The following is a 25,670-nucleotide window of genomic DNA, read 5'->3' as shown; positions in this document are numbered from 1 at the left end:
TAATTATATCTTCCATTTTCATGGTGGTGGAGAGCCAAGTCATCTGCATCAAGAGAAAATAATACCTGCATTAATGCTACCAGCTAGGATCTCACAGCATTTTGGAAAAACCCACTCATAATCTAGGCATATATTGAGTACTCAATACTTTTTAATCTACCAAACTAACATCACCCCCACCTTTTTAGATAAGAAAACTCAGGCAAAGGGAAATTATACTGAGCCTGCTCCATATTTCAGTCCTTTGAGGTCAGTTGTGTGAGTGTGGCTGAGACCTTGCACTTGGGAGTATGAAGTTTTAAATCCTGACCACTACCTTGGGCAACTCCCTTCTCTTTTCTGAGTGCCTGTCTGCTTCTTGCCTGATGAGAAAGGACCACTTCTCACAGGTACAGGGCAATGGTGAATAAGATAGTACACTGAGCATAGCTTTATAATCATGGGCACCAAGTGATGATTTTTTTCCTCATTCATTCCACACATTCTTAACTCTTATTCCTCTGTGTTGGGGGACGTTAACTGCAAAACATAGTCAGAAATTGAGAAAGTGGAATTGCAATTTCCAGCCCGGGTAGACCACGCCAGTCAGCCTTGTCAAGCAGGTTGTCTTGGATGAAGGAGAATTTTCAGTCTCACGATTGGCTGATCCTGGCCTCCAGGGCCTTCTTCAGCCTGTTGGTCAGGATGATGTGGTCAAGGCTGCAGAGTGAGAGCTCTCCTCCAGCACACTGCTGAGTACTTGGGTTGGCTGCTATTGGGGGCAAGGAGTCCAGAAGACAGGGCCCAGGTTCACCTCTTGCCTTGCCCTTTAAGGTTTAATGTCTTTTGGAAAGCTTCTATCTCTCAGGTCCTGTGGACATCATAATCGCTCTTCTGCCTACATATCCGCAGACCATCCTAGGAAGTACTGTTGGGAGAATACAAGCTCCACCAGGGTAGGGTACCGTGTCTGTTTGGATGACCCTTCTGTCTCCTAGTCATGGATCTAGCACATAGTTGGCACTCTACGGAGCCAAATATTTCTGTGAAGGGAAGGACGACGAAATGTGAAAACATTTCATAAATCTTAAAGAGATTCACAGCCAGACAGAGATCCGATCCTAGGGTATCCAAGCTTTATTTAAAGTGCGGACCACTGCCGCTTCTAACACGACCGGGTCCCGGGCAGGACGGGTGCATCTATCTCCTTGAGGCCTTCGCTTGAGAAAGTAGGCCCGAGTGGGCAGGGGTTGGGGAAGGAGAGCGTTTCTCCCCAGGAAGAACCGGAGTACGAAGAAGGCGCACAGTTTGGGTACAAGGGGTGAGGCTGCGCAGGGCGTGCGGAAGCCAGGAGAGTTACGAGGCCCCAGCCATCGCGCCGGAAGAGACATCTAGGCCCGGGGACAGCTCTGTGCCGGGGGGGGGGGGGGGGGGGGGGGGGCGGAGTCAGGTACACTGCGCGGCCCTCCCCCGACAGGTACACCCTCCTCCGCCTACGGGTGACCTAATTACAAGGTGCCGGCCGCGCCCGGAGGCGAAGGTGGCCACTCCAACCAGGCTACCACTCGGCGCCCGTTCTTGCCCCCAAGATGCAGGAATCCCACGCAATTCCAGTGTTGTATCACGGAGGAGCCATGGGGTCGCATTTCTAATTTCCGTGATTTGATTTCAGTCGCCAGTTGAAGAGCCGAAGCATATCGCCTTAGGAAAAAAAGTCTCCAGCAGCAAGGAGCCACCCTCCCACCCCGACTGCGCCTGCGCCACGTCCGCGCCTCAGCCGCGCAGGACGTACTGCTCCGGGATTAGCCTACTTCCCAGCTGCAAGCCTGGCCCCTGCTCGGTCTCAGTCTTCCCTTCCCCCTCGGCCTCTCCCTTCTGGAGGACAACGCCCTAAAGGATAAGGTGCCTGTTACCAGCTGGCTACGTTGCGCCTGCGCCTCCGTCCCTAGCACTCCAGTCTGGCGGCTGATCCGGGCTGGCGCTGCAGTTGCGCAGCTCTGGTCCCGGCTCTTCTACCCCACCGCCTCCTGACGCCGGGCGTGACGTCACCACGCCGGCGGCCGCCATTACAGAGAGCAGAGCTCCGGGGCTAGAGTGAGTGGAGGGCGGCCGCGGCCGGTGGCCGAGAACGGAGGGGTGAGCCAGCGGGCCAGCGCTAGCGCCGAGCAACCGTCAGTACCCGCACAAGTACCCCGGGAACCGGCGGCGGCGTGTGCGTGTGGCCCGTGTGCGGGCGGCGGCGCGGGAGGAGCGCGGAGCGGCAGCCGGTTCGGGCGGGTGGCATCATGGACGAGAAGGTGTTCACCAAGGAGCTGGACCAGTGGGTCGAACAGCTGAACGAGTGCAAGCAGCTGTCCGAGTCCCAGGTCAAGAGCCTCTGCGAGAAGGTGAGCTGCACCTCGGATGCGGAGCCGCGGCGGGCCGAGCCCGCAGAGAAGGAGGCGGCCATGGGGAGGGTGAAACATGGCGTAGGCCCCCGCCCCCCGAGCCTCCCAGACCGGCGCCCGGCGCGGCCCGGCGGCGGCTCCCGGGCGACCCGGCGCCCTCTGCCTCCCGCGCAGGGATTGGTTGTCGTTGCCACCGCCGCCTAAAATGGCGCCGTTCGCCCAACTCCGGGGCTTCAGAGCTTCCCGGCCTTGACGCGGGGTGAGGTGGCTGTGCGGAGCGGAGACCCTGTGGGTCTGGGTTGGGGACGGTTTTGAGATGTAGGGAAGAGGACTTGAGTTCTATGGCCTGGGAGTGGGGCCTGGGACTCAGGTGAGTTAGAGGCTTTTTACTTGTACTCAGACCTAATTCTTAGGTCCAAAGCTGTCCAGAAGCTCCCCGAACGGCAAGCTTGTAAGACCAGATCCTAGGATCTCTCTAAAGGTCACACAGCTTTAGCACTGTCTTGGGTGGTTTGTGTTAAACTCACCGAGATATCTTTTCCAGAGACTTATTTGAAGCGTGTTTTTAAAGAATGTTAAAATGAATTTCTAACCTAGTTTCTACGAATGTCACGGTGGTAGTCATAGGGAGGAGTATAACTTATTTTTCATAGTTGGAAGAATGGAGAATTTGGTGAGTCATACTACATAAGGAACTTTGGGATTGGAAATCAAGTGTCAGTTTATGATTTATATGCTGACTCAAATTGGGTAGTGTGAAAAGCTTCTCTAAGTTTAACGTACTTGGCATTTTGCCATTTCTTTTTAAAAGGAGCAACATTAAACTGTAAGAGCAAATTTGTATTCTGGCTCTTGGAAAAGTTGCTTGTGTATTTGTGACTTTAAATAATGGTAGTAATGATAAGAATAGCTGTCGATTGAGCTTTTACAGTATCCTAGATATTGTGCTTAGTGTTTAAATAATTTATCTCACAGGTGTTGAAAATGGAATGTTGTAGTCTATTTTAGTAAGTCCGTTTTCAATTACCTAATTCTGATTTGTTTTTTCCAAGGAGTTGGGGAAACAGATAGCCTGTTGGGTTTAAGTCTTATAATTCAGTCTCCTAAGTAGAGAAAATGATGAGCTCCACCATGAATGTTTCAATTTACCTTTTCAAAATTAACTTTGCAGCATTTCTTTTTAGTTCCACAGAATTGTGGAATATCATATTAGCATTTTGTATTAGTCAAGAGTTATTAGAAAGCAATTATGCTGACTTGTTTGTGGCTTGATGTGAAAATTAGGTTCATGAGTTTGATGTATATGCTCCTAAACCCGGCTTTTTCAGAAACTATTCTGTGAATAATTGCAATTTAAGTGAGTCTAACTCAGATTTATTTATCCCAGGCTTCGACAAAACTCTCCTATTAGTTGATGAGGTGGCACATCATCTCTTGGAGCCGAATTTTAATGGTAGCAATGTAGAGTCTTTTGTTGCTTCTTGATCCTTAATTTGCTTCCATCAAATGAGGATAACATTTGTTTTAAAGGTTTAGAAATAGGCTTTTAAAAATTATTTAATGTATAGTGTTAGGTCTTAGTTTCTAGGTACTATAAGTGATTATTTTAATGACTTCTAAGGTTGAGGTTTTACTCTGTATAAGACTTTGAGTCAGTAGTTGGCTAAATGACTAGTCATTTTGGTAGAAAACATCGCAAGAGAGCAGTGATGTAGTTGGAAGACCACTGGACTGTGAGTTAGAACTGGACACTAGTCCTGTTTCTGCCACTAACTAATTGTGATTGACCTTGAGGCCACCACTTCACTTGGTCAACATTTTCCTGTCTATAAACTGGAACCAAAATAGATGTTTCAAGGTTCCTTCTAATCTTAGATTATACAGTTCCATTTTAAATTAGTACTCTGTGTTTAAATATTGAACACTTACTGGATATCCAAGATTGCTTACTTTTATGAGATGAATGAAAAGCAATGAAAAATAATCATGCTTATTCTCAAGGAGCCTGAATCTAGTTGGAAGTCAGTAATAGATGGAATGCAGAAGTAGAGGGTTTGTGTTGGAGACAACAGAAGATAATACTGGAGTTACAGTGGGGTGGCTGAAGCTTGATCCATCTGGTATCGTTGTTTGCCACGTGTTTGTAAAACTAAGATGTAGTGAGGTTAATCAATTTATGCTTAAATCTCCATTGCTCATCTACTGTGTCGAGATTTTAATTCTTAGAGCCAAAAAAAAAGGAGAAAATATTTGAAGCTAGATTTCCAAAACATGGATCCTTTTGGGGGGCTATCACACAACCTTCAAACTGTTTTCAACTTGTAAGTATTCCAACTTTTGGAGCATTATTAACCTTCTAAACTAAGTTAATTTGAAGGCAACTTTTTAGGTATATGGGATAAGGTAGGGTGCAAGACTTGAAACATCTTTTGAACAAATCATTTTAGTGAAGCAAAAGTTCTCATTAGTATAATAGGTTTTTTCCTTTCTTTTGTTCCTTTTAAAGAAACGATACTTGGTGGAGATAGCTATTTGTTAATAGTTGATAATTTCTTTGATTATAAGAAGGAAAGTATGTTTATAGACAAGGGTGAATATGGTTTTTATGTTATTAATTAGTTAAGCTTTTTTCCCCCAAGGTGTGATTAAAGTCTATATCAAAGACAGGGTTGGGCTTCCCTGGTGGCGCAGTGGTTGAGAATCCGCCTGACGATGCAGGGGACACGGGTTCGTGCCCCGGTCCGGGAAGATCCCACATGCCGCGGAGTGGCTGGGCCCGTGAGCCATGGCGGCTGAGCCTGTGCGTCCAGAGCCTGTGCTCCTTAACGGGAGAGGCCACAACAGTGAGAGGCCCGTGTACCACCAAAAAAAAAAAAAGACAGGGTTGTTGTGTGTGCAATATACCTTGTCATTTTGGGGATCATAATTTGTTGGTTGTTTTAAAATTTGTTGTGAGTGAAGCAGTTTTGCCTGTAGTCACAGCTCTGTAGTCATTTACTATATACCTGTATAACTGGACTGGTATGTTTCCATCTACCTATTGGAAGAAGTAAATAGTATCAGCTTGCTTTTGCTTTAACTATAGTAAACAGTCTTGTTATGTTCAGCAGTGGTTTCATTTTAGGTATGATTTTTGGCTTTGTGCTTTCATGTCTTACCAAACTTGTGGAGAATGTTGTTTGATAGCCAGATTTTTTTTTTTCCAAAGGAGTTCTTTACCTAGGTATGCTGTTTTCCATTGCTCTACAAGCCCTATAAATAAAATGCAGCATGGTCTTCCTGCTAGTTGGATGACCTGCAAGTACTTGACCAAGGTTAAATTCCTATATGAAATGGGTAATATATTTTTGTGAGTCTGTATGTGTGTTTAATTTAAAAGGTGGTTTGGCTTATTTCCATAAAGGTAATTTGAATATTGAGAACAAGCAGTTGTGGGGGGAGCATGATACAGAATATTGTTTCCATCATACTTTCACATACACAGTTCTCTTAACAGGTTTATGAGACAATTATCCTCAGTTAGAGATGGAAACCACAGCTCAGAAAGATAAAGTGACTTGACTACAGGGGCTAAATTGAGATTGCCTAGGTTTATGGTTTGTAAGCCCAGTGTTTTAGTCTTGCTTCACAGCCCCCTTCTCTTTTCTGAGGTAGTGTTAATAATGAAGACGCAGCGCTTCCCTGGTGGCGCAGTGGTTGAGAATCCGCCTGCTGATGCAGGGGACACGGGTTCGTGCCCCGGTCCGGGAAGATCCCACGTGCCGCGGAGCGGCTGGGCCCGTGAGCCATGGCTGCTGAGCCTGCGCGTCCGGAGCCTGTGCTCCGCAATGGGAGAGGCCACAGCAGTGAGAGGCCCGTGTACCACACGCACACAAAAATAATAATAATGAAAACGCAGATGAATTGGGGCCAGACTGAATTGTAGAATCAACAGCTCTGTAAAAGAAAGCATAATTTTTGTTCTTTAAAGTTTCCTATTCGTGTCACATACTGTTGTCCCACTCTCTCCTGGAGGAGGAAACAGTAATTATTTTTCAATTTTGGACGTAGCTAACTGCATTTGCTTCTCAAATAAGATTAGTGAGATGAAAACCCCAGTTAATTTTCTGTGTATTCTCAGATAGTGTAAATCATGATCCAGAGACCAAGCTCTAAAATATTCTAATAAAGTGTAACTGACATTTATATTGTTCATTAAGCTTGTTAAAATGCCTTTCTTTTTATCCTCATAGCTTCCACAGTCAAGGCTGTTTGTCTGTGTATTCTCTGATCTCCCAGGCATGAAGCGGTAGTGCAGTTGGTTTTGACTTAATGAGGAAACACCAAAAAGGTGAACAGTTCTTCTCTTCAGACACACAAGTTCCCCCTACCCCCTGCCCCACTCTGCCTTTGTTTTCTCTGTCAGAGCCAAGAGTTCTGTGTCTGCAAATATGGGCAATAGGACTAAGGTGAAACTCATGCTATAGAAAGAATGATGGGCACTGGGACGGCATTTGAGTTAACAGTAGTCTGATGTTCTTTTTTCCCCTGTCTCATTGTAAATCAGGTTTGTCAGTTACCTGCGGAGTATATTACTTGTTTAGTTTGGAGGAGATAAGCTAGGAAAACCAGGAGACATTGGGTTTGGGTTGACACATGGTGGAGAGGGTTGGTGTTTTTTGTTTGTTTTTGTAAATTTATTTATTTATTTTTGGCTGCTTTGGGTCTTTGCTGCTACGGGCTTTCTCTAGTTGTGGCGAGTGGGGGCTACTCTTGGTTGCGATGCGTGGGCTTCTCATTGCGGTGGCTTCTCTTGTTGTGGAGCACGGGCTCTAGGCACGCGGGCTCAGTAGTTATGGCTTGCGAGCTCTAGAGTGCGGACTCAGTAGTTGTGGCGCACTCATGGGCTTAGTTACGCTGCGGCATGTGGGATCTTCCCAGACCAGGGCTCGAACCCGTGCCCCCTGCAATGGCAGGTGGATTCTCAACCACTGTGTCACCAGGGAAGTCCCAGAGAGGGGTCTTTTTTGAGTGTGCTGAGGAGAGGTAGGAAAAGTTGTGTGTGGCATAGAACCCACCCCCCACCCCTTACCGTTTTTATTCTTTTGACCTGTTTCTCTTATTTTCACCTTTTTTCCTTACCCATTTCGCATTACCATCCTTTTCTGAAAAAACCCTCAACCTGCCCTCTCCTACACAAGTGAGATCTGAAATGGACTAGAACTGGGAAGGGGAAAGATTTTGTTGTTTAAAATAGGTTTTCTTTCAGCTTCTGGAGCAGAAGTTGTAGAAGAGGCTGACAAAGGTCTGGTTACCAGTAAATGGCTGGGGGTGGAGGTGGGGTCTGAAAAAACTGTGAAGAGGGATCTGGGATTAACAGCTTAATTTCTTCACAATACAAGGTTGCTGTTGCCACTGATATGTTGGTATTGTGGTTTGGAATGGATAAACAAAGCAGTGACAGAGACGTATCTGCTGCATCTGGGTATTTTCTAAATTGTACATGACCAGCTGGCCAGTCACTCTGGCACACCCTGTCCCCCGCCTCTGCCTTAGTCATTTAGTTACTACCACCAATGGGAATTTTTACCTTTCTGTTGTTGAGGGGCCTGAAAGAAGGTTGAGAACCTTTGTTCTAGAGTGCACTTGGAAGACAAACATTAGATTACCTAGATAGTCACGCAAAGTGTAGTTCACACAGGTTATGGAGTGTCAGTGATATTATTAACTGTGACAGTGTGCATTTGTTTTTGGAATACAGTCAATGAAAAATTTTTTAATATATATACATTTATTTTTATTTATTCCTCTTTGGCTGTGTTGGGTTTTCGTTGCTGCGTGTGGGCTTTCTCTAGTTGTGGCAAGCAGGGGCTACTCTTCATTGCGGTGTGTGGACTTCTGGTTGCAGGTCACGGGCTTCTCATTGCGGTGGCTTCTCTTGTCATGGAGCATGAGCTCTAGGCACCTGGGCTTCAGTAGTTGTGGCTCGCGGGCTCTAGAGCACAGGCTCGGTAGTTGTGGTGCATGGGCTTAGTTGCTCCGCGGTATGTGGGATCTTCCTGGACCAGGGCTTGAACCAGTGTCCCCTGCATTGGCATGCGGATTCTTAACCACTGCACCACCAGGGAAGTCCATTCAAGCAAAATTTATTATGCTTCCTTTATATGTACTATTTGCACAATTTGTTTAGCTTTGTCTAAATAATATCATTGTAGGGATCTGTTAGTTTTTTTTCTCTATTAGCAGTGTTTTGGATTAGTCAGGAGGTTGAACTTGTAGTAAACTCCAGATAGGAAAGATTTTAGAATTTTTGTGCTAGTGGTGATCAAGTTAATTGTCTTTCTCTGCTGCCCATCATCTGTAAACTAGCAGTAATGCCTGCTATCTCTGTTGGGTGGCTTTGATTTTCAATAAAAAGGCTTAAGAAGTGAAGTGCTTTAGGATGTGTAGAGTTTTAGTAATGAAAAAAACCTCAGAGATCCTCTAGGCCAAGTTACCTTTCACAGATGAGGGAGGAGACTGAGACCCAGAGTGGTTGAATCTCATTCAAGATGGATTGTTACGGTGAAAAATTTTAAACAACTGTGTATATAGCAACATTTCTCAGTTCAGTAGATTAACATTTTTTTCCCTACGCAGGAATGATTGGGACTGTTTAATTCATGCACATGGGTAAGTTCGTTGGTAAAGATGGAGGCCAGTCTGTGGGCACGAGAGACACAGCTTTAAAGAAAGCAGTCATTCATTTCGGTCAGAGGTGAAGATGGTTGTTTTACAGAAACAGATGGGAAAACATCACGTTACATATTTTCTCTTAATACAAATTTAGAATTATCCCTCATCCCTGACCTTTTCTTTCCATTAGGCTCTAAACCAAATAGCAAATACTTGTTTGCAGAACATTATGTGGAGGGTTATGATACTTTGAAAGTATTATAATCATACAGATTTTAATCAAAGAAGACAAATATTTCCTAAAATACTAGAGGCATCTGATCAGTAGAATTAAAGACAAGTGGTTTGAAGAAAGATTTGATAGTTGAAGATAATTAACTCAAGATTCATTTGCTTGCAGGGCTAGTAATATGTCCTACCCTATGTATCACACCAAATTAAAAATCTAGCCACATACACTAATTTATCATGAACCTTAAATTTTTTTTGCACAGCTATGAAAATCTAAGAAACCTACCGTTGATTCATAAAAGCAGTATGAAGCAAAATGAATTTCTCTTAGGATATTGAAAAGCTTGATTCTTGCTTACAAATTTAATTATTTTGCTTTTGTTTTATTTTTAAAAATGTTTTTCCAGGGCTTCCCTGGTGGCGCAGTGGTTGAGAGTCCGCCTGCCGATGCAGGGGACACGGGTTCGTGCCCCGGTCTGGGAAGATCCCACATGCCGCGGAGCGGCTAGGCCCGTGAGCCATGACCGCTGGGCCTGCGCGTCCGGAGCCTGTGCTCCGCAACGGGAGAGGCCACAACAGTGAGAGGACCGCGTACCGCAAAAAAAAAAAAAAAAAAAAAAAAGTTTTTCCATGCCTGATCAGGATGTCTGTCATGGTTGCTTGACCCTACAGGTATTTTATATTTTTTGGCTGTGCCATGCGGCATGTGGGATCTTAGTTCCCTGACCAGTGATCGAACCTGTGCCCCCTGCAGTGGAAGGCACGGAGTCTTAAGACCTGGACTGCCAGGGAAGTCCCAGTTATTTTGCTTTTTAAAAAAGTTTTCAAATGTCTTCAGTTTTTACTTGAACTGAGAAGTAAAATTCAAAGATTAATTATTGCTTTTTTTGTTTGTTTTTTGTTTTGCTTCTCTTATGTCTTTATGGCTCTATTGGTAGAAGATGTATTCAACTGGGATTAGAATATGAAATGTTAAATTTACTTGAACTAGAGTTCTAGTGAACATTAGAATTAATAATCAGATTTTTAATAGAAAAATATCTAAGAACATTTGGCTCCCTATGAATACTTAGAGAATATGTGTGGACATGTTGTACAAGAGGAGAAATAACTGATACTATATAAACATGGAATAACAAGTTCAAACCCTGAAATTAAAAGTGCCAGTTAAATTAGAAGATAACAGTTTATATATGAAATAGCTGAGAATGGGTACAGTCTTACATTTATTACTGCACAAGTTAGGCATAGGTCCAGTGGTACATAGGGAACAAATATTGTTAATATTGTTTTGCTCTGTAATCCCACAATTGAAATTTTCCTGAAAGAAAATAATTCAAATAAACAGTAATACGTGTGTAAATCTGTTCAGGAGCATATTATATAGTGGTTTACAATGATCACTATAATGCTATACGAAATTGGGTCAGTGAATATGAAAATTTAGGACACAAAATGAGACGTTGACCAGTTGTAAACTGGAAGGGAATACAAAGAAATGAGAATAGTTTTTGCTGGTGTGGCAGAATTGAGAAAGCATTATTCTCACAGTTTCACCGCTGAAATAAACAAAATCTGTTAAGATTTTATTGTTTTCCAGTCATTTTACACAAAGAATTTTTACCTTGTAATCATTTTGTATTTTAAAATATTTCCTTGATTTATTAAAAATGCATAAATACATTGTTTTTTAATAATTAAAAATGCATAAATGCATTGCGTGGCTTTTTCTACCGTGTAAGTTATGTAGGAATGATATCAGTGTTGTATATCCTTAAGGAAATCAGTAGATATATAAGTGGTTGGTAAATCTTGTTGGTTCATGTTTTTTTCTTTTACTTGCCTTCCTTGAAAAATCTTGGATTGGATCATCTGTTGGTCTTTCGGTCTTTTTAAAATCTGATTTGTTTGTAATTTCATGTTGTTATGGTGGTTAGGTATGGTCCATATCTAAGACTTACGTAAGTCTATAGGTCATTGGCCTTATTACCTGATGTTTTTATAGGAGGTTGAAAATAGAGTGAGATTTCGGAATCCGAACTCAGAATGCTGAGAGGATGTTTATAATAAATTAATGCTCCTGAAGGTTGCTGATCTTTGGGTGAATTTAAATTTTTAAATTTTAGGAAGATGTAAAAATTTTTAACTTTCCACCGTTACTTGTGATAAGCTCATTAATGGAATAGCTTGTTCCACTTTTAACCTTGTTCTAGGAAGGTTCTTCCCTTGAATTCATTCATCCCAGTCTGTATTATTTGACTCAATTTCAGTAGGGTTCCAATAAATAAATCAGTATGGTGCTAGTTACACTGTTTCTTAAAACTTGATCTTAATTCTTTTTTTCAAATATGAATTATATTAGCTGAGACATCTGAAGTCCTTGAAAAATGTTTTAGGGGAAACAAAAGTTTGAGGTGTGTGTGTTACTTTTGCTTCTCTGCATGCTTCAGGTGACAGGCTTTAAATTATGGGAGTCAATACCAGAGAGTGAAAAGGTAGTTATTAAAATTTTTTTAGTCTCTAATGTTAACTAAGTTACCTTGAGAGTCTGGTTGGTTGTACCATTTACTTTGAGTATTAAACCAGAGAGTTGAAGTTGTATAGCTGTCTTTGAAACTGATGGTTGGTGAAGGCCTGGAGGCACTAAAGGTGACTCATTAGAGGTCCCATTGGGTGACCCATAGAGGGGGGGTTCTATTAGGTGCTTCTGGGATTTATAAGGCCTGACTCCTGTGATAGAAAAAGAGATGTCTGAGAGAAGCTATGCTTTGATTAGTTTTCCTGACTAGAATAATCTTTAATAAGGACGTCTACAGTCTTTTTTGTTGTGGTGTTCTGGGACTAGTGTATTTTGTGTAGTGATCATCTGAGAGCTGATAATTTGAGACAAAAACCCCAAAAGTATGTTTTAAAAAATTTTTTTTAACAAACTTATTTATTTTACTTTTACTTTTGGCTGTGTTGGGTCTTCGTTGCTGCATGCGGGCTCTCTCTAGTTGTGGTGGGCGGGGGCTACTCTTGGTTGCGGTGCCTGGACTTCTCATTGCAGTGGCTTCTCTTGTTGTGGAGCACAGGCTCTAGACACACGGGCTTCAGTAGTTTTGGCTCGCGGGTTCTAGAGTGCAGGCTCAGTCGTCGTGGTGCACGGGCTTCGTTGCTCCGTGGCATGTGGGATCTTTCTGGACCAGAGCTCGAACCCACGTCCCCTGTGTTGGCAGGTGGATTCTTAACCACTGAGCCACCAGGGGAGTCCTGCAAATTTATTTTTAAGTAGGACCTATCATTTCATTCATAGCTGTTTTCATTAGTATGTACTAGCTGCTGAAAACATCAGGCCTGGTATTAATTCCAAACAGGTTTAGTAATGGAATATGCCTAGTGAACTTCCGCTTTTTAGTAATAATAAAATGGGAAGTTAGAATCCATCTCTGTAGAGAGATGGATTATATGTATTTTTAAGAAATATCTCCTTTTGAAACACAGTGGAAATTTTTTCTAAACTTAAAAATGTTAGATGAAATTAATAACTAACATTGTGATGTCAGTGGTTGGTAAATGTCCTGAAATAGGCTTCCCAAAATGTTTGGAGACTTGAAAATAGTGGTTCTTAAACTTGGCAGCACCTAAGAAAGCACTAGTATAGGGTGGGGAGGGGAGACTTAAAAAAAATATTGACACTTGGATCCCACAGACAAAGATTCTGACTTAATTGGTAGAGGAGTAGTTTGGGCATCTGGATATTTTTTTTTTTTTTTTTTTTTTTTTTTTTTGGATATTTTTAAAGAGCTTCCCAAGTGATTTTTTTTTTTTCCCCCGGTACGCGGGCCTCTCACTGCTGTGGCGTCTCCCGTTGCGGAGCACAGGCTCCGGACGCGCAGGCTCAGCGGCCATGGCTCATGGGCCCAGCCGCTCCGCGGCATGTGGGATCTTCCCGGACCGGGGCACGAACCCACGTCCCCTGCATCGGCAGGCGGACTCTCAACCACTGCGTTACCAGGGAAGCCCCCAAGTGATTTTTTAATGTGCCGCTAAGGTTGCATACCACTACCTTAAAACCAGTCCTTGACATCCTTGATTGTCACTCACAATGTAATGAACAGTGGCTCATTAGCAACAATTCTCTTATGATAGTTTCACCCGCATATTGCTGTGTGTTGCCTTCCCTTGACCCAGCCTCCCACTGTACATTCTGGGGCACCATTCCATACTGCTGATCCCACAAAGAAGATGCTCAATAGATGTTGATTGGATATATGAAGTAAAGCACTTTAAACCCATTCTCAGAACAAGTTACTTTTACCTTCTTGGCTTAACTGACTCTCCCTGAGGAAGTCTTGTACCTTCTCTAGTAGCCCTCCCAGGTGGATGGGTTCTGCATCCTTCTATTTGAGGATAAAATTCTCTGTGTTTTTCAGGCTTCTGTCCTCTACCTAGATACCTGGACATTTTTCCTTACGGTTATTACCTGTTATTTCTTCATTCTCCAGAGAACTTGGTACCACTTTCCAGGTCTGTACTTATGCTGTTGTCCTGGCAGGCATCCATGGCTCTCCCTAAAGATGACCTGTCTCAGTTTAAGTTCTTGATTCCCTCAAAATGTATATTAAGCGTGTGGGGCATTGTTCTAGCGAGGTGCTGTGTAGACAATGGTGGATAAAATGAATCTGGTGATAATTTTTTAAACTGTCACTTTGATTGTTGCATGGAAATTAAATTGGAGGCAGGAAGATAGAAACAGGGAGTTTATTGTGGAGGCTAGCACAGTAATCCAGGTTAGTTGATGGTGTCTTGGACCAGGATATTGGCAAAAAGATAGAAGCATATGGATTGAGATGTTTTGGAAGGAGACTAGGCAAGACTTGTCGGTGGGTTGGTCCCTGAATACTGGTGGGTGGCCTTTAAGGTCTACTCCACCTCAGATCTCCATATCCAGAGCCCTACCTCTGAAATCCTTAATTCACTAATCAAATTTTCTGCCAGTGGATCTTGGTATTAATACTACTTTGATTTCACTTGTTTTCAGTCCATATCCATGCTCCATTCTCCTCCTACATTTCCTAACTGGGTGACCAACTGTCATCATGATTTGCCTGGGTACAACTGAGGCGTTTCCTGGGATGCAGGACTATCAGTGCTAAAAACCAGAGTAGTTTGTTAACCTGCCCCCACCCCAGTCTGCTCTCTTCTCTACTCTTGCATGCTATGCTTTAGCCATGTTAACCTTTTCTGCTTAACTCCTTGGACTTTATACACATGATTGCATCTGCTGGTGTTTGATGTCCTCTGGTTTCTGTAGCTCCTTCCCACCCATTATTTGCACCTCAGGCAGTTTTCATAGCTCTCAGTTTTTGTGAGCCCAGAACACTGCTGCTTACTCTAGCATGTCTTAGCACTTGGCCCTTTCTTTTGTAATGATCTTTTATTGTCTGCCCCTCCTGCTCCACTGTGTGCATTTATGGGCTGTCTTGTTTGTTGTGATATCTTAAAAAGTGGCCTCCACCAGTTACTCTCTCCCTTTCTTCCATGGCACTTAATACAGTCTGTACTTTGTTACTTGATTACTTGTTTGTGGTCGTTCCCCTATACGCCCTCCCCAGCCCTGGTGTGGGAATGATCTGTCTTTATCTTGTTCACTATACCTCCAGGGGCTAGCACAGGGCCTGGCACAAAGTATCACTCATAGTTGAGCAAGTGAGTGATTATCTCCCAGTTCTCTTCACAGTTTTTGGCATACAATAAATGATCAATAAATGTGTGTTGAAATGAATAAAAGAGTTTCTACTGAGTGGAATATTATGTTGCTCTTAAAAGTGATGTTTGAATTTGTGGTTACATGGGGGAATGCATAGGATGCCAAACAGTTTTCTGAAAGCAGCATAAAAACCATGTATATTGAATAGTCACAGTTGTAAAATAAGTTTATGTTTTGATATAAAGAGGGTAAAAAACCCAAAATACAGACAAAATTTTCATGTCTTCCAAAAGTCTTTTTTTTTAAGTAGGACTAAGAAACCTCTCCTCATAGCCTGGAATCCTAGAGTGCATTGTAGTTAGAACTCTAAAGCTAAGGATCTAGGTACTTGAGTGTCTTGCTCCATTTTCATTGATCTTATATGGCTGCTAATAATGATCTCTTTAGCACTTAGATGGCAACTGATAGATCTAAAACTCATGATACTGATGAGAGGAATGGGACTATGTATCTTGATACATGTTTTTTCTTCTAGATAGCAGAAATGAGAGAGCTGGTGGATAGGTTCCAGGCATGTCTTGCCCTCTTATTTTAATGGGATTGTAATTGTCTGCAATTTCATCTTATGCTGTCTGCCCTTTAAAGCTATATTAAGGGTAACTTAAACATATGTGTAATTAAACATATCTTTGTTAATGTTGTTTAATGTGAAATGTCTTGGTTTATTTTTCTCTATCTGTAGGCTAAAGAAATCCTGACAAAAGAATCCAACGTGCAAGAAGTTCGATGTCCAGTCACTGTCTGTGGAGATGTGCATGGGCAATTTCATGATCTCATGGAACTGTTTAGAATTGGTGGCAAGTCACCAGATACAAATTACTTGTTTATGGGAGATTATGTTGACAGAGGATATTATTCAGTTGAAACAGTTACTCTGCTTGTAGCTCTTAAGGTAATTTCAGTTTTATGTTTGAGCATTTTGAACTGGGTATGGCAGTCCTCATGAATGTCCTTTTTTACCCAGTGATTTGTGGTTTTCTCCATCTGCATGTTAGCTTTTAGAATAAATCCCCACATTTAGGAATTTAGATATTCAGGTTTGGGACTTAATAAATCATAGGTCTATCTTCATTCTGAATGAGGGAATGGTACAGAATAAAAACAAGAAGGTAATTTTCAAAGGAAGAAAATGCCTCAGTCAGATCATTTAAAAATGCTAGAAGGTTGATTAAATAGAAATTTTAGTTCAGTAATTTGGGATATGAGAGGTAATATAATTACCTTTCTAGATATTTTTGAAGTATTTTAAAGGAGCAAAATATTTCAAATACTGGCATGTTTATATCCTTTGACACAATAATCATATAATTAAAATTGTACAGAGGAAGAAGTTTAAGAGGAAAAGAGCTTTACTTACATGAAAACAAATTGTAGCATCTTAAATATCAGAGAAAGAATTGATATAAATATCTAATGGTAAGTGAATATCTAAATTATGGCTTATCTCAATGGAATAGTTTGTAGCCATTAAACATGACATAATCTAGAACAATAGAAATGATAATTAAAGAAAGCATGTTGTTTTATACCAGTTGTAGCTTTGGGAAATATATAAAGATCTGGAGGTGAAACACAAAATGGTAAAAAGCTTTTTTGAGATGACCTTTCTCCCTTAAAAGAAATTATTTGACTTTACTTTTGGGGAGATGATTTTATTTTAAAGAATATGTAGAATGATAAGATGGCTGCCAGCGTCTTCTAGTACTGGAGAAGCAGTGAGATGTGGTTTTGGCAAGAGCTGAATTTTAGGCAATTAAAAAGTGTAAGTGTTCATGAAGCTACAGGTCTGAATCATGTAAAGTGCTACAGAACATTTTTGGAGGTCATTATGTTCTGCATCTGTAAATTGAAGGAGTTGAATTAAATGATGGAAAGTTTCTGCAGTGACTCTAGATGCTGTGAAAGCAGCCTTGCAAGCTAACCTGCACTTAAAGCCCAGGATGAAGCCCAGTGCTCAGAGGAGGAATAAATATGCTACCTTTAAGAGTTCATGTTTGAGTGTGTTATGAGCTGAATTGTGCCACCACCACCCCTTCCCCAAATTCATTTGTTGCAGTCCTAACTCCCAGTACCTCAGAATGTGACTGTATTGGAGGTAGTGCCTTTAAAGAGGTAATTAAGGTAAAATGAGGTCATATAGGTGACCCCTAATCCAATATGACTGGTGTCCTTATAAGAAGAGATTAGGACACATACAGAGGGAAGATGAGAAGACACATAGATAAGATGGCCATTGTCTAGCCAAGGAAGAGAGGCCTTCAGAAGGAACCAACCCTGCTGACACCTTGATCTTGGACTTCTAGCTTCTAGAACTGTGAGGAAATAAATTTCTGTTGTTTAAGCCTTCCAGTCTGTGGTACCTCATATGGTAGCCCTAGCAAACTTAATACAGGGAAAAGGAAACTTAAGCAAATAGTGCTGGAACAGTTGGGCATCCATATGCAAAAAATGAACTTAGCTACCTCATACCTTACAAATGGATCAACGTCAATCATAGATCTAAATATGAGTGCTAAAACGGTGAAACTTCTAAAATAAAACATAGAAAATCTTTGTAACCTTGGGTTTGGTAAAGATGTCTTAAGTATGATACCAAAAACACAAGCCATTAAAAAATGGATAAATTAGACTTTATAAAAATTGATTTTTTTGTTCTTCAAAAGACATCACTAAGAAAAAAAGTACTTGTATTCATATATATATGTGTGTGTATATATATATATATATATATATATTTTTTTTTTTTTTTTTAATTTTTTTTTTCGGTATGGGGGCCTCTCACTGTCGCGGTCTCTCCTGTTGTGGAGCACAGGCTCTGGACGCGCAGGCTCAGCGGCCATGGCTCACGGGCCCAGCCTCTCCGCGGCACATGGGATCTTCCCGGACCAGGGCACGAACCTGTGTCCCCTGCATTGGCAGGTGGACTCTCAACCACTGCGCCACCAGGGAAGCCCTCATACATATATTTTTAAAATCTATAAGAAGACATAATTTTTAAGTGGATGAAATATTTGAATAGATGTTTCACCCAAGAAGATATATGAATGGTCATTAAGCACATGAAAAGATGCTCAAACCTTAGTCATCAGGGAAGTGCAAATTAAAGTCAGAATCAGGCCCATTAGAATGGCTTTCATCAATAAGGCTAGTAATACCGTATGTTAGTGAGTTTGTTGAAGAGATTAGAAACTTAGGAATCTCTCTGAGAGATATGAAAGCATATATGCTACAGAAACTTCTTATATGTGGTATGATCGTAGCAGCATTATTCATAATAGCCAAAAACTGCAGACAATCCAAATATTCAGTCTACTGGTGAATAAAAAACCAAAATACGGTATAGCCATACAATGGAATACTGTGCAAAGCTGTAAGATGAGACAAACCACTGATCCATTCACAGATGAGTCTAAGAAATATTCTGCTAAGTGAAAGAAGCCAGACACACAAAAAAACTACATATTGTATTGATTCCATTTATATGAAATTTCTAGAGAAAGCAAATCTCAAGAGACAAAGTATCAGTAGTTGCTGAGAGTGGGAGTCGGGAGTGATTGCAGACAGGCACGAGGGATCTTTTTGGGTTAATGGAACGGTTCTAAAACTAGATTGCAATGGTTGTTGTATAATGTAATAAAAAAACTCATGGATGGAGTTTTGCAGCTGATGATTATGCGTGGGATAAAGTTGGTGTTACTGAGAGTTTGATTTTAGTTGAAATGGGGTTGGCAGATACCCCATGGGATAAATGATCTATCTGTAGGTGTGATTTCACTTTTGTGTGATGTGGGGGTGTGGGATGTTTTTTCCAGCAAAGTTGGAATTTTGTATTTCCCTGTAGAATGTTTGCTGGATTTTTATTTGGTATTTGAAGGAGCCAGCTGTTCATGTTGTTTTCAACTTTGTTGTTTCAGGTTCGTTACCGTGAACGCATCACCATTCTTCGAGGAAATCATGAGAGCAGACAGATCACACAAGTATATGGTTTCTATGATGAGTGTTTACGGAAGTATGGAAATGCAAATGTTTGGAAATATTTTACAGATCTTTTTGACTATCTTCCTCTCACTGCCTTGGTGGATGGGCAGGTATGTAGGTCTTCTTAAAACTTACATTGCCAATTATTTTCAAGAATCTGCTTTCTTACATTTAGGTGCCAGTAACTTATTTTTCCATCCTCACATCCCTTTGGGGTTTTTCTTTGAACTGCCTTCTTTGTGAGGGGCACTGAACTATGTTGGGACCACAGGGGGATGGAAGATGTAGCCCGTCCTCTTGGGCTGTTTCTGGACATGTCAGGGAAATGTAATTAGCTATTTACTGGTCCCAGTAGAGCAGTGCACAGAAGAAACTGTAAGAAAATTCTGTGAGAAGGAAGATAATTGTCTGTGATGAGGTTAAGGTCAGAGAAATGTTTTCTTAGAAGAGCTGATTGGGGTTTGGGTGCAGTAGGGATGGTTTATCAGGAAGAAAGGGAGTGTATTCCAGTTAGAGTGGGAGGCAAGAAAGAAAGATCTACAGAAATAAGCCTGGTTCTGGCAGAACACAGAAGAAATACCAACAGGGCCGAGTGATGTGACTAAGCCTGCAGCTTAGTCCAGAATGTTTGTAGTTTATTTTAAATGAGGGTAATGTTATAAACCACTCTTTTCAGATCTTCTGTCTACATGGTGGCCTCTCACCATCCATAGATACACTGGATCACATCAGAGCACTTGATCGCCTACAAGAAGTTCCCCATGAGGTATTGACCTTATTTTTGGTAATAAAATCTTTTCTTTTCAAAAAACTTTTTAGAGAGAGGAAATATTTAATTGTAACTTAGTTCATTGTATGTGTTTTCTTGTTTAATTCTCAAAAATGATCATGTGGTATGAGCACTCTTGTTGACCCCATTCTTCAGAAGCTAAAGTTAAGAAACCTACCAAGATCACAACAGCTCTGGGACTGGGTTTAGGACCTAGGTGTTGGTTGTCTTAAGAGCTTCTGCCTTAGTTACTAAACTCTGCTACCTAACATTGAAATTTGCATACACTAGGCAGATTAATTAATTAGGGCTTGTTGCTATTGGGACTCATTGATGTAGGCTCTGCCTCTTAAAGACATCTGGAAATAGTTTATTTATTTGACTATCTGCAAAACCTTTTACCATTTCCAACAAACACCATTCAGAAAGTGACTTAGTAGGGTGCTGCTTCTGGTGAATTACTCAGATCACATATTAACCAATTTTGCAAAAGGCAATCTAAAATATAGCTTGCATTTTAGGGTCCAATGTGTGACTTGCTATGGTCAGATCCAGATGACCGTGGAGGTTGGGGTATATCTCCTCGAGGAGCTGGTTACACCTTTGGGCAAGATATTTCTGAGACATTTAATCATGCCAATGGCCTCACGTTGGTGTCTAGAGCTCATCAGCTGGTGATGGAGGTATGTTCTGTTCTTTGACTGATCTGCTTTTTAAGTAAACTTAATGAAGGAAGATCTTAGGAAATTTTAAATTATATGATATAGTGAGAACATGCCATGTATTCTGATGAATTTGCCATTATAGCCTGAGCCTTTTCAGTAGATGCACACTAGAATTAAAATTTCAAACTTTGATCCAAATGAAATTCATAGGTAAAATGTTTTCAGAGAATTCTTAATGACTGAGTAGTGCTTGGTATTTAAGGCTGGGAAAGTAAGATGGGGGAGAGTGAAAAATAATATTTATGGTCTCAGTTTTATTTCATGTATTTAACATGTGTATGTGTGGAAGAGAGTTTGGGAAGAAATACACCAAAATGTTTAAGTGGTCCTTTGGATGATAAGATTACAGGTGATTTGAAAGAACAAGCTAAAGAGAAATGGGCTAAATTCTTAGCATAGAACATTGATTAGCATACTTATAAAATTAGGGTCCTATTTAGATTAATACTAATACAACTATATTGTGATTATCAATAAAGTCTGACTTTGCTAGAGATAGGGAAAGAAATTTGTGAACAATACTTGAATAGTAACTCATGCATTCAGATGGGCTTTGAGAGAATGAGGCTGGAGTTCCTAGAGGCACCTCTCCTTTATACCTTGGGCAGTACAGGTAATGCCTGTACTGACTGAGGACAGAATTAATAAGGTTCTGGTCTCCAGGAGTATGTATCTGCCTCTATAAGGAATGGCCATATACTCATTCTTGTATCATGTTTAGGGCTACTGCAATAAGAGAGGCTGAAGAAATGCTGTTATTTATCGAAAGTCGGATATATAAAAAGTAGCGTACCTTTTCTGATTGGTGAATTCTTTTAGAGATTTTCTTTTTATAGTAGACTACTTTTGTACTTTTGGGAAAAAATAAATACATGTATTTATTTATTTATTTATTTTTAAAAGTTGGGCAGAAGGAGTTCCCTGGTGGTCTAGTGGTTAGGATTCGGTGCTTTTACTGCCATAGCCTGGGTTCATTCCCTGGTTGGCGAACTGAGATCTGAGATCCCACAAGCTGCACAGCACAGCAAAAAGAAAAAAAAAAAAAGTTGTGTGGAGTACAGAAAATTATTAAATCGTCCAGAAACAAAGCAATACTTTTAAAAAAGCCTTTTGGGCAGAAGGGGAGACCTTTTTTTTCCCTCTTGAGAGAAGTCACATTTAGTTGTATAAATAAGCGAGTAAAATAGGGGATTTTTTTCTGTTCTTTTCCTTGTAGGGATATAACTGGTGCCATGACCGAAATGTAGTAACGATTTTCAGTGCTCCAAACTATTGTTATCGTTGCGGTAACCAAGCTGCAATCATGGAACTTGATGATACTCTAAAATACTCTTTGTAAGTATTTACACTTGAGTCGTTGGTGACCATTACTTGAATATGTTAGTTTTAATGGAAAGTTTAACAGTTCAAGAGCTCATGTAAATCCAGATTCCAATCGGATTTTTTAAGTTTCCTTTGAAACACATCAACAGAAACCTAGATCCTAATATGAATTATTAGGGTTTTAACTTTTAAATCCATGTTTTTATTGTAGAGTTAATAAAATATATCCTGAGGATGAGATAATAGATAACAGTACCTTAGGCTCTTTAAACTTGATTTATTTATTTAGTAGAATCCTTCTTTCAAATGGTCTTAGAAGGAACTACAAATATACAGAAGCATATCCTCTCTAGCTGAAGTTGCCTTGGTTCTTTGAGGAGACGTGCAGCTAGAAGACCCTTATTAAATGCATGATTAGGGTTCTCTTCCATTAAGTTATTGGATGGGGGGGAAATGTATAAAAATCTGGGATGAAATGTACAACATGGGGAATATAGTAATATTGTAATAACTATGGTCACAGGTGGTAACTAGACTTATCTAGATCATATTGTAATTAATGTCTAGAAATTTCAAAACACTGTGTTGTACATCTGGAACTAAAACAGTACTGTAAGTCAATTATACTTCAGGTTTTAAAAAAACAAACTATTAAAAAAATGTGTAAAGTCAAAGACTAATATTCTTGATTTTAATTGTCAGTTCATTGATGTCTTGGAGTATAAACAACAAATATGTCTTGTTTTTCAGCTTGCAGTTTGACCCAGCACCTCGCAGAGGCGAGCCACATGTTACTCGTCGTACCCCAGACTACTTCCTGTAACAAAATTTTAAACTTGTACAGTATTGCCATGAACCATATATTGACCTAATGGAAATGGGAAGAGCAACAGTAACTCCACAAAGTGTCAGAGAATAGTTAACATTCAAAAAAACTTGTTTTCACACGGACCAAAAAGATGTGCCATATAAAAATACAAAGCCTCTTGTCATCAACAGCCATGACCACTTTAGAATGAACCAGTTCATTGCATGCTGAAGCGACATTGTTGGTCAAGAAACCAGTTTCTGGCATAGCGCTATTTGTAGTTACTTTGCTTTCTCTGAGAGACTGCAGATAATAAGATGTAAACATTAACACCTCGTGAATACAATTTAACTTCCATTTAGCTATAGCTTTACTCAGCATGACTGTAGATAAGAATAGCAGCAAACAATCATTGGAGCTTAATGAACATTTTTAAAATTAAGTACCAAGGCCTCCCCTCTACTTGTGAGTTTTGAAATCGTTTTGTTTATTTTCAGGGATACTGTTTAATTTAATTGTATGATTTGTCTGCACTCAGTTTATTTCCCCTTCTCAAATCTCAGCCTCATGTTGTTCTTTGTTACTGTCAGATCCTGGTGAGTTGTTTTGAACAGAACTGTTTTTTTTTTTTTCCTCCCTCCTGTAAGACGATGTTACTGCACAAGAGCACTGCAGTGTTTTTCATAATAAACTTGTGAACTAAGAACTGAGAAAGTTAAATTTTAATTGTATCAATGGGCAAGACTGGTGCTGTTTATTTAAAAGATACATCAATTGATAAATTTTAGAATTTGTAGAATTCTAGGTAAAGAAAAATAAAAATCAAGGCCACTACATAATCTCTCTCGTAACTCCTTGACATTCTTCAAATGAATTTCAGGACTTATTTGTAGTACAGTATGTCAGATTGCCAGCATGCTCTTTGTGGGTTCTTCTTCCTGCATATTATCTGCAAGAAAGGAAATGAAGTCTGTGCTGCTTCAGTAAGACCTGATTGTAAAACCATATAAATCGAGATTTATGTTTTTCGGGTTTTGTTTTTTAATGAAAAAAGCATGTTTTCAGGTAGAGGTTAACAAACTAAATAATGTATCTACTTATCAGTCACTGCAGTTTCTGGTTATAAATATTGCTATGTATGTTACGTGGACGCTTTAAGATGATTGACAGAGTGGTAAGTTCTTAACGAATATTTGTGCATTACTTGTCACGTGATCTTAAATTTGTCTCCGATAAGATATAGCTGTTAAAGCATTATCCTGTATTATGCTCTTTAAATGATACTAGTTAAACCAAATAGAAAACTGTTGCTAGATCATGGCTTAGTGTTATGTACATTCACCCAAGGACAAAAATGGCATTTGAAATGAAGTGGCGGTGATAAGCACATACTGAGTTTTTCCCCTCCCTTTTATCCTTTGACTAGGATTAGGAAGTTAAAACAGGTTTTCTATGGAAACTAATACTTGATTGTCTTAAGCTACCAGGGTAAACTTCAAGACACTTAATCATTAATTGTGTGGGTATAGTAATAAAAGTTTCTTTGCTTTGTACTGTGTTGAATTTGGAACTGATGAGGAAATTTTTGCATTTCTCTTTCTAAGATGCTTGAAGAAAATACATACACAATATATATATTTTTTAAGTGGTCCACTCTCTATTTTTTTGGTAGCTCGTGGAGTTGATTGTCCAGAAGCCCTTAGTTTTTCCGCATTTCTCCCTTTCATTTTAATCTTTTATGCTTTCATAAGAAATACATCACTCTGTCTCTCTTTTGTTTTGTCATTTTATGTGTTTTCTTTCTGACTGAACAAATAGTTTATTAATGTGCAGTACATAATCCAGTTTCCATCTGATCTATTAATAGATACCAAGCAGTTATTTTTCAGGTCCTGTGATCAAAATTGACTCCAAAAGAACGAGTATCTTGTAATGTGTTATTGTCATCCAGGTACAACCTTTCTAAAGTAGACCTTGTGGTTAACAGAAAAGGGCTTGTGGGGACTTCCCTGGTGGTCCAGTGGTTAAGACGCCGAACTGCCACTGCAGGGGGTAGGGGTTCAGTCCCTGGTTGGGGAAGTAAGATAATGCATGCCGTGTGGCACGGCCAAAAAAAAAGGGGGGGGGCTTGTGGCCACACTGGCTTGGGTTTAGAATGATTACCAGGGTTTTAACGAATTGGCTAATTGTAGAGAATGATAGGACTTTGGCCATCTAAACTAGAAAGTGTTATTAACCTACCTGATTATGAAATGGGTAAAGAAAATGCATTGGTGTAACATTGTAAATCAACTATACTTCAATAAAAAAATTTTTTTAAAAAAGAAAGTGCATTGGTAAGTATAGTAATTTCCTTTAAAAATATGTAATTGCTGTTTATGATTTCTCAATTAGTAACAGATTAAAATAGAATTTTCAGTTTTACAAAGCTTGTTCAAAAATGTGAATGTTTTTGAGTGTTCTAGACTGAGGACTTGGAGAAATTTGCTTTGGAACTGAATTTTGTAAGGGTAAAATGAATTGATAAAATGATGTGCTCATTTCTTAGGTTGAATATCCTTAGCAAACATAGATGACTTCCTTTTCTTGGTTGCAGTAGGTGTGTTTTAAATAGAAGTGTAGTGTGTCAGTATTGGATAATTTTTCAGAAAGACCTAGCTTTAGCTTAATAGGGAAAGGATTTTTTTTTACTGTGGTTCTTAACGTTGATGCCCACAGCGGTTATGATTTAAATTATTTGGAGGAAGGCCCAGGCGTAAGTATTTTTAAGTTTCCCAAGTGGTTTTAATTTACATCTAGATTTAAGAACTGCTGCTCAGTTTCCCAACTACAAATTTAAGAATATTGAATTTTGTGCTAATTGATGGTTGTTGTGGGTTTTAGTGAACAATTAAAATATACCATGTGATTATTTTCTTTCAGTAGTGACTTTTACCTGTCCTGTATAATAAGTAGTCCCTTACTTTCAACTGTAATGTGTCACTAGAAATGGACCTTAAAGTTTAATAATAGGCTTATTTGTTATGAGGTAGATTCTGTTCCCATGAGCTAAAACTTTCATTAA

The 25,670-nt window shown here is 40.1% G+C and overlaps 2 protein-coding genes across 4 annotated transcripts in view; both read left to right on the top strand.

Moving 5' to 3' along the window:
- CDKL3 (cyclin dependent kinase like 3) overlaps positions 1-1,873 on the top strand; it is a 126,731-nt gene extending 124,858 nt beyond the window's left edge. For both annotated transcript variants that reach the window (XM_067031649.1, XM_067031645.1), the window contains one exon: positions 1,652-1,873. In XM_067031649.1, the coding sequence (XP_066887750.1) occupies positions 1,652-1,873 (222 nt within the window). The remainder of the gene's footprint in view (positions 1-1,651) is intronic.
- PPP2CA (protein phosphatase 2 catalytic subunit alpha) lies at positions 1,138-23,312 on the top strand. 2 transcript variants are annotated; one of them, XM_059059950.2, is made up of 7 exons: positions 1,138-2,366; positions 15,686-15,895; positions 18,918-19,091; positions 19,658-19,747; positions 20,272-20,433; positions 21,692-21,810; positions 22,549-23,312. In XM_059059950.2, exons 1-7 carry the CDS (start codon positions 2,265-2,267, stop codon positions 22,619-22,621), a joined length of 930 nt encoding a protein of 309 aa, XP_058915933.1. In that variant the 5' UTR covers positions 1,138-2,264; the 3' UTR covers positions 22,622-23,312. The 2 variants fall into 2 exon arrangements, with proteins under 2 accessions (XP_058915933.1, XP_066887752.1); XM_067031651.1 differs by lacking the exon at positions 1,138-2,366 and adding an exon at positions 2,558-2,736.
- Positions 23,313-25,670: the final 2,358 nt, after the last annotated feature.

Source organism: Kogia breviceps, chromosome 4 (genome assembly GCF_026419965.1).
Source record: "Kogia breviceps isolate mKogBre1 chromosome 4, mKogBre1 haplotype 1, whole genome shotgun sequence".
Taxonomy (NCBI): domain Eukaryota; kingdom Metazoa; phylum Chordata; class Mammalia; order Artiodactyla; family Physeteridae; genus Kogia; species Kogia breviceps.
Note: the sequence above shows the minus strand (reverse complement) of the source record. Positions and strands in the feature narration are given on the sequence as shown.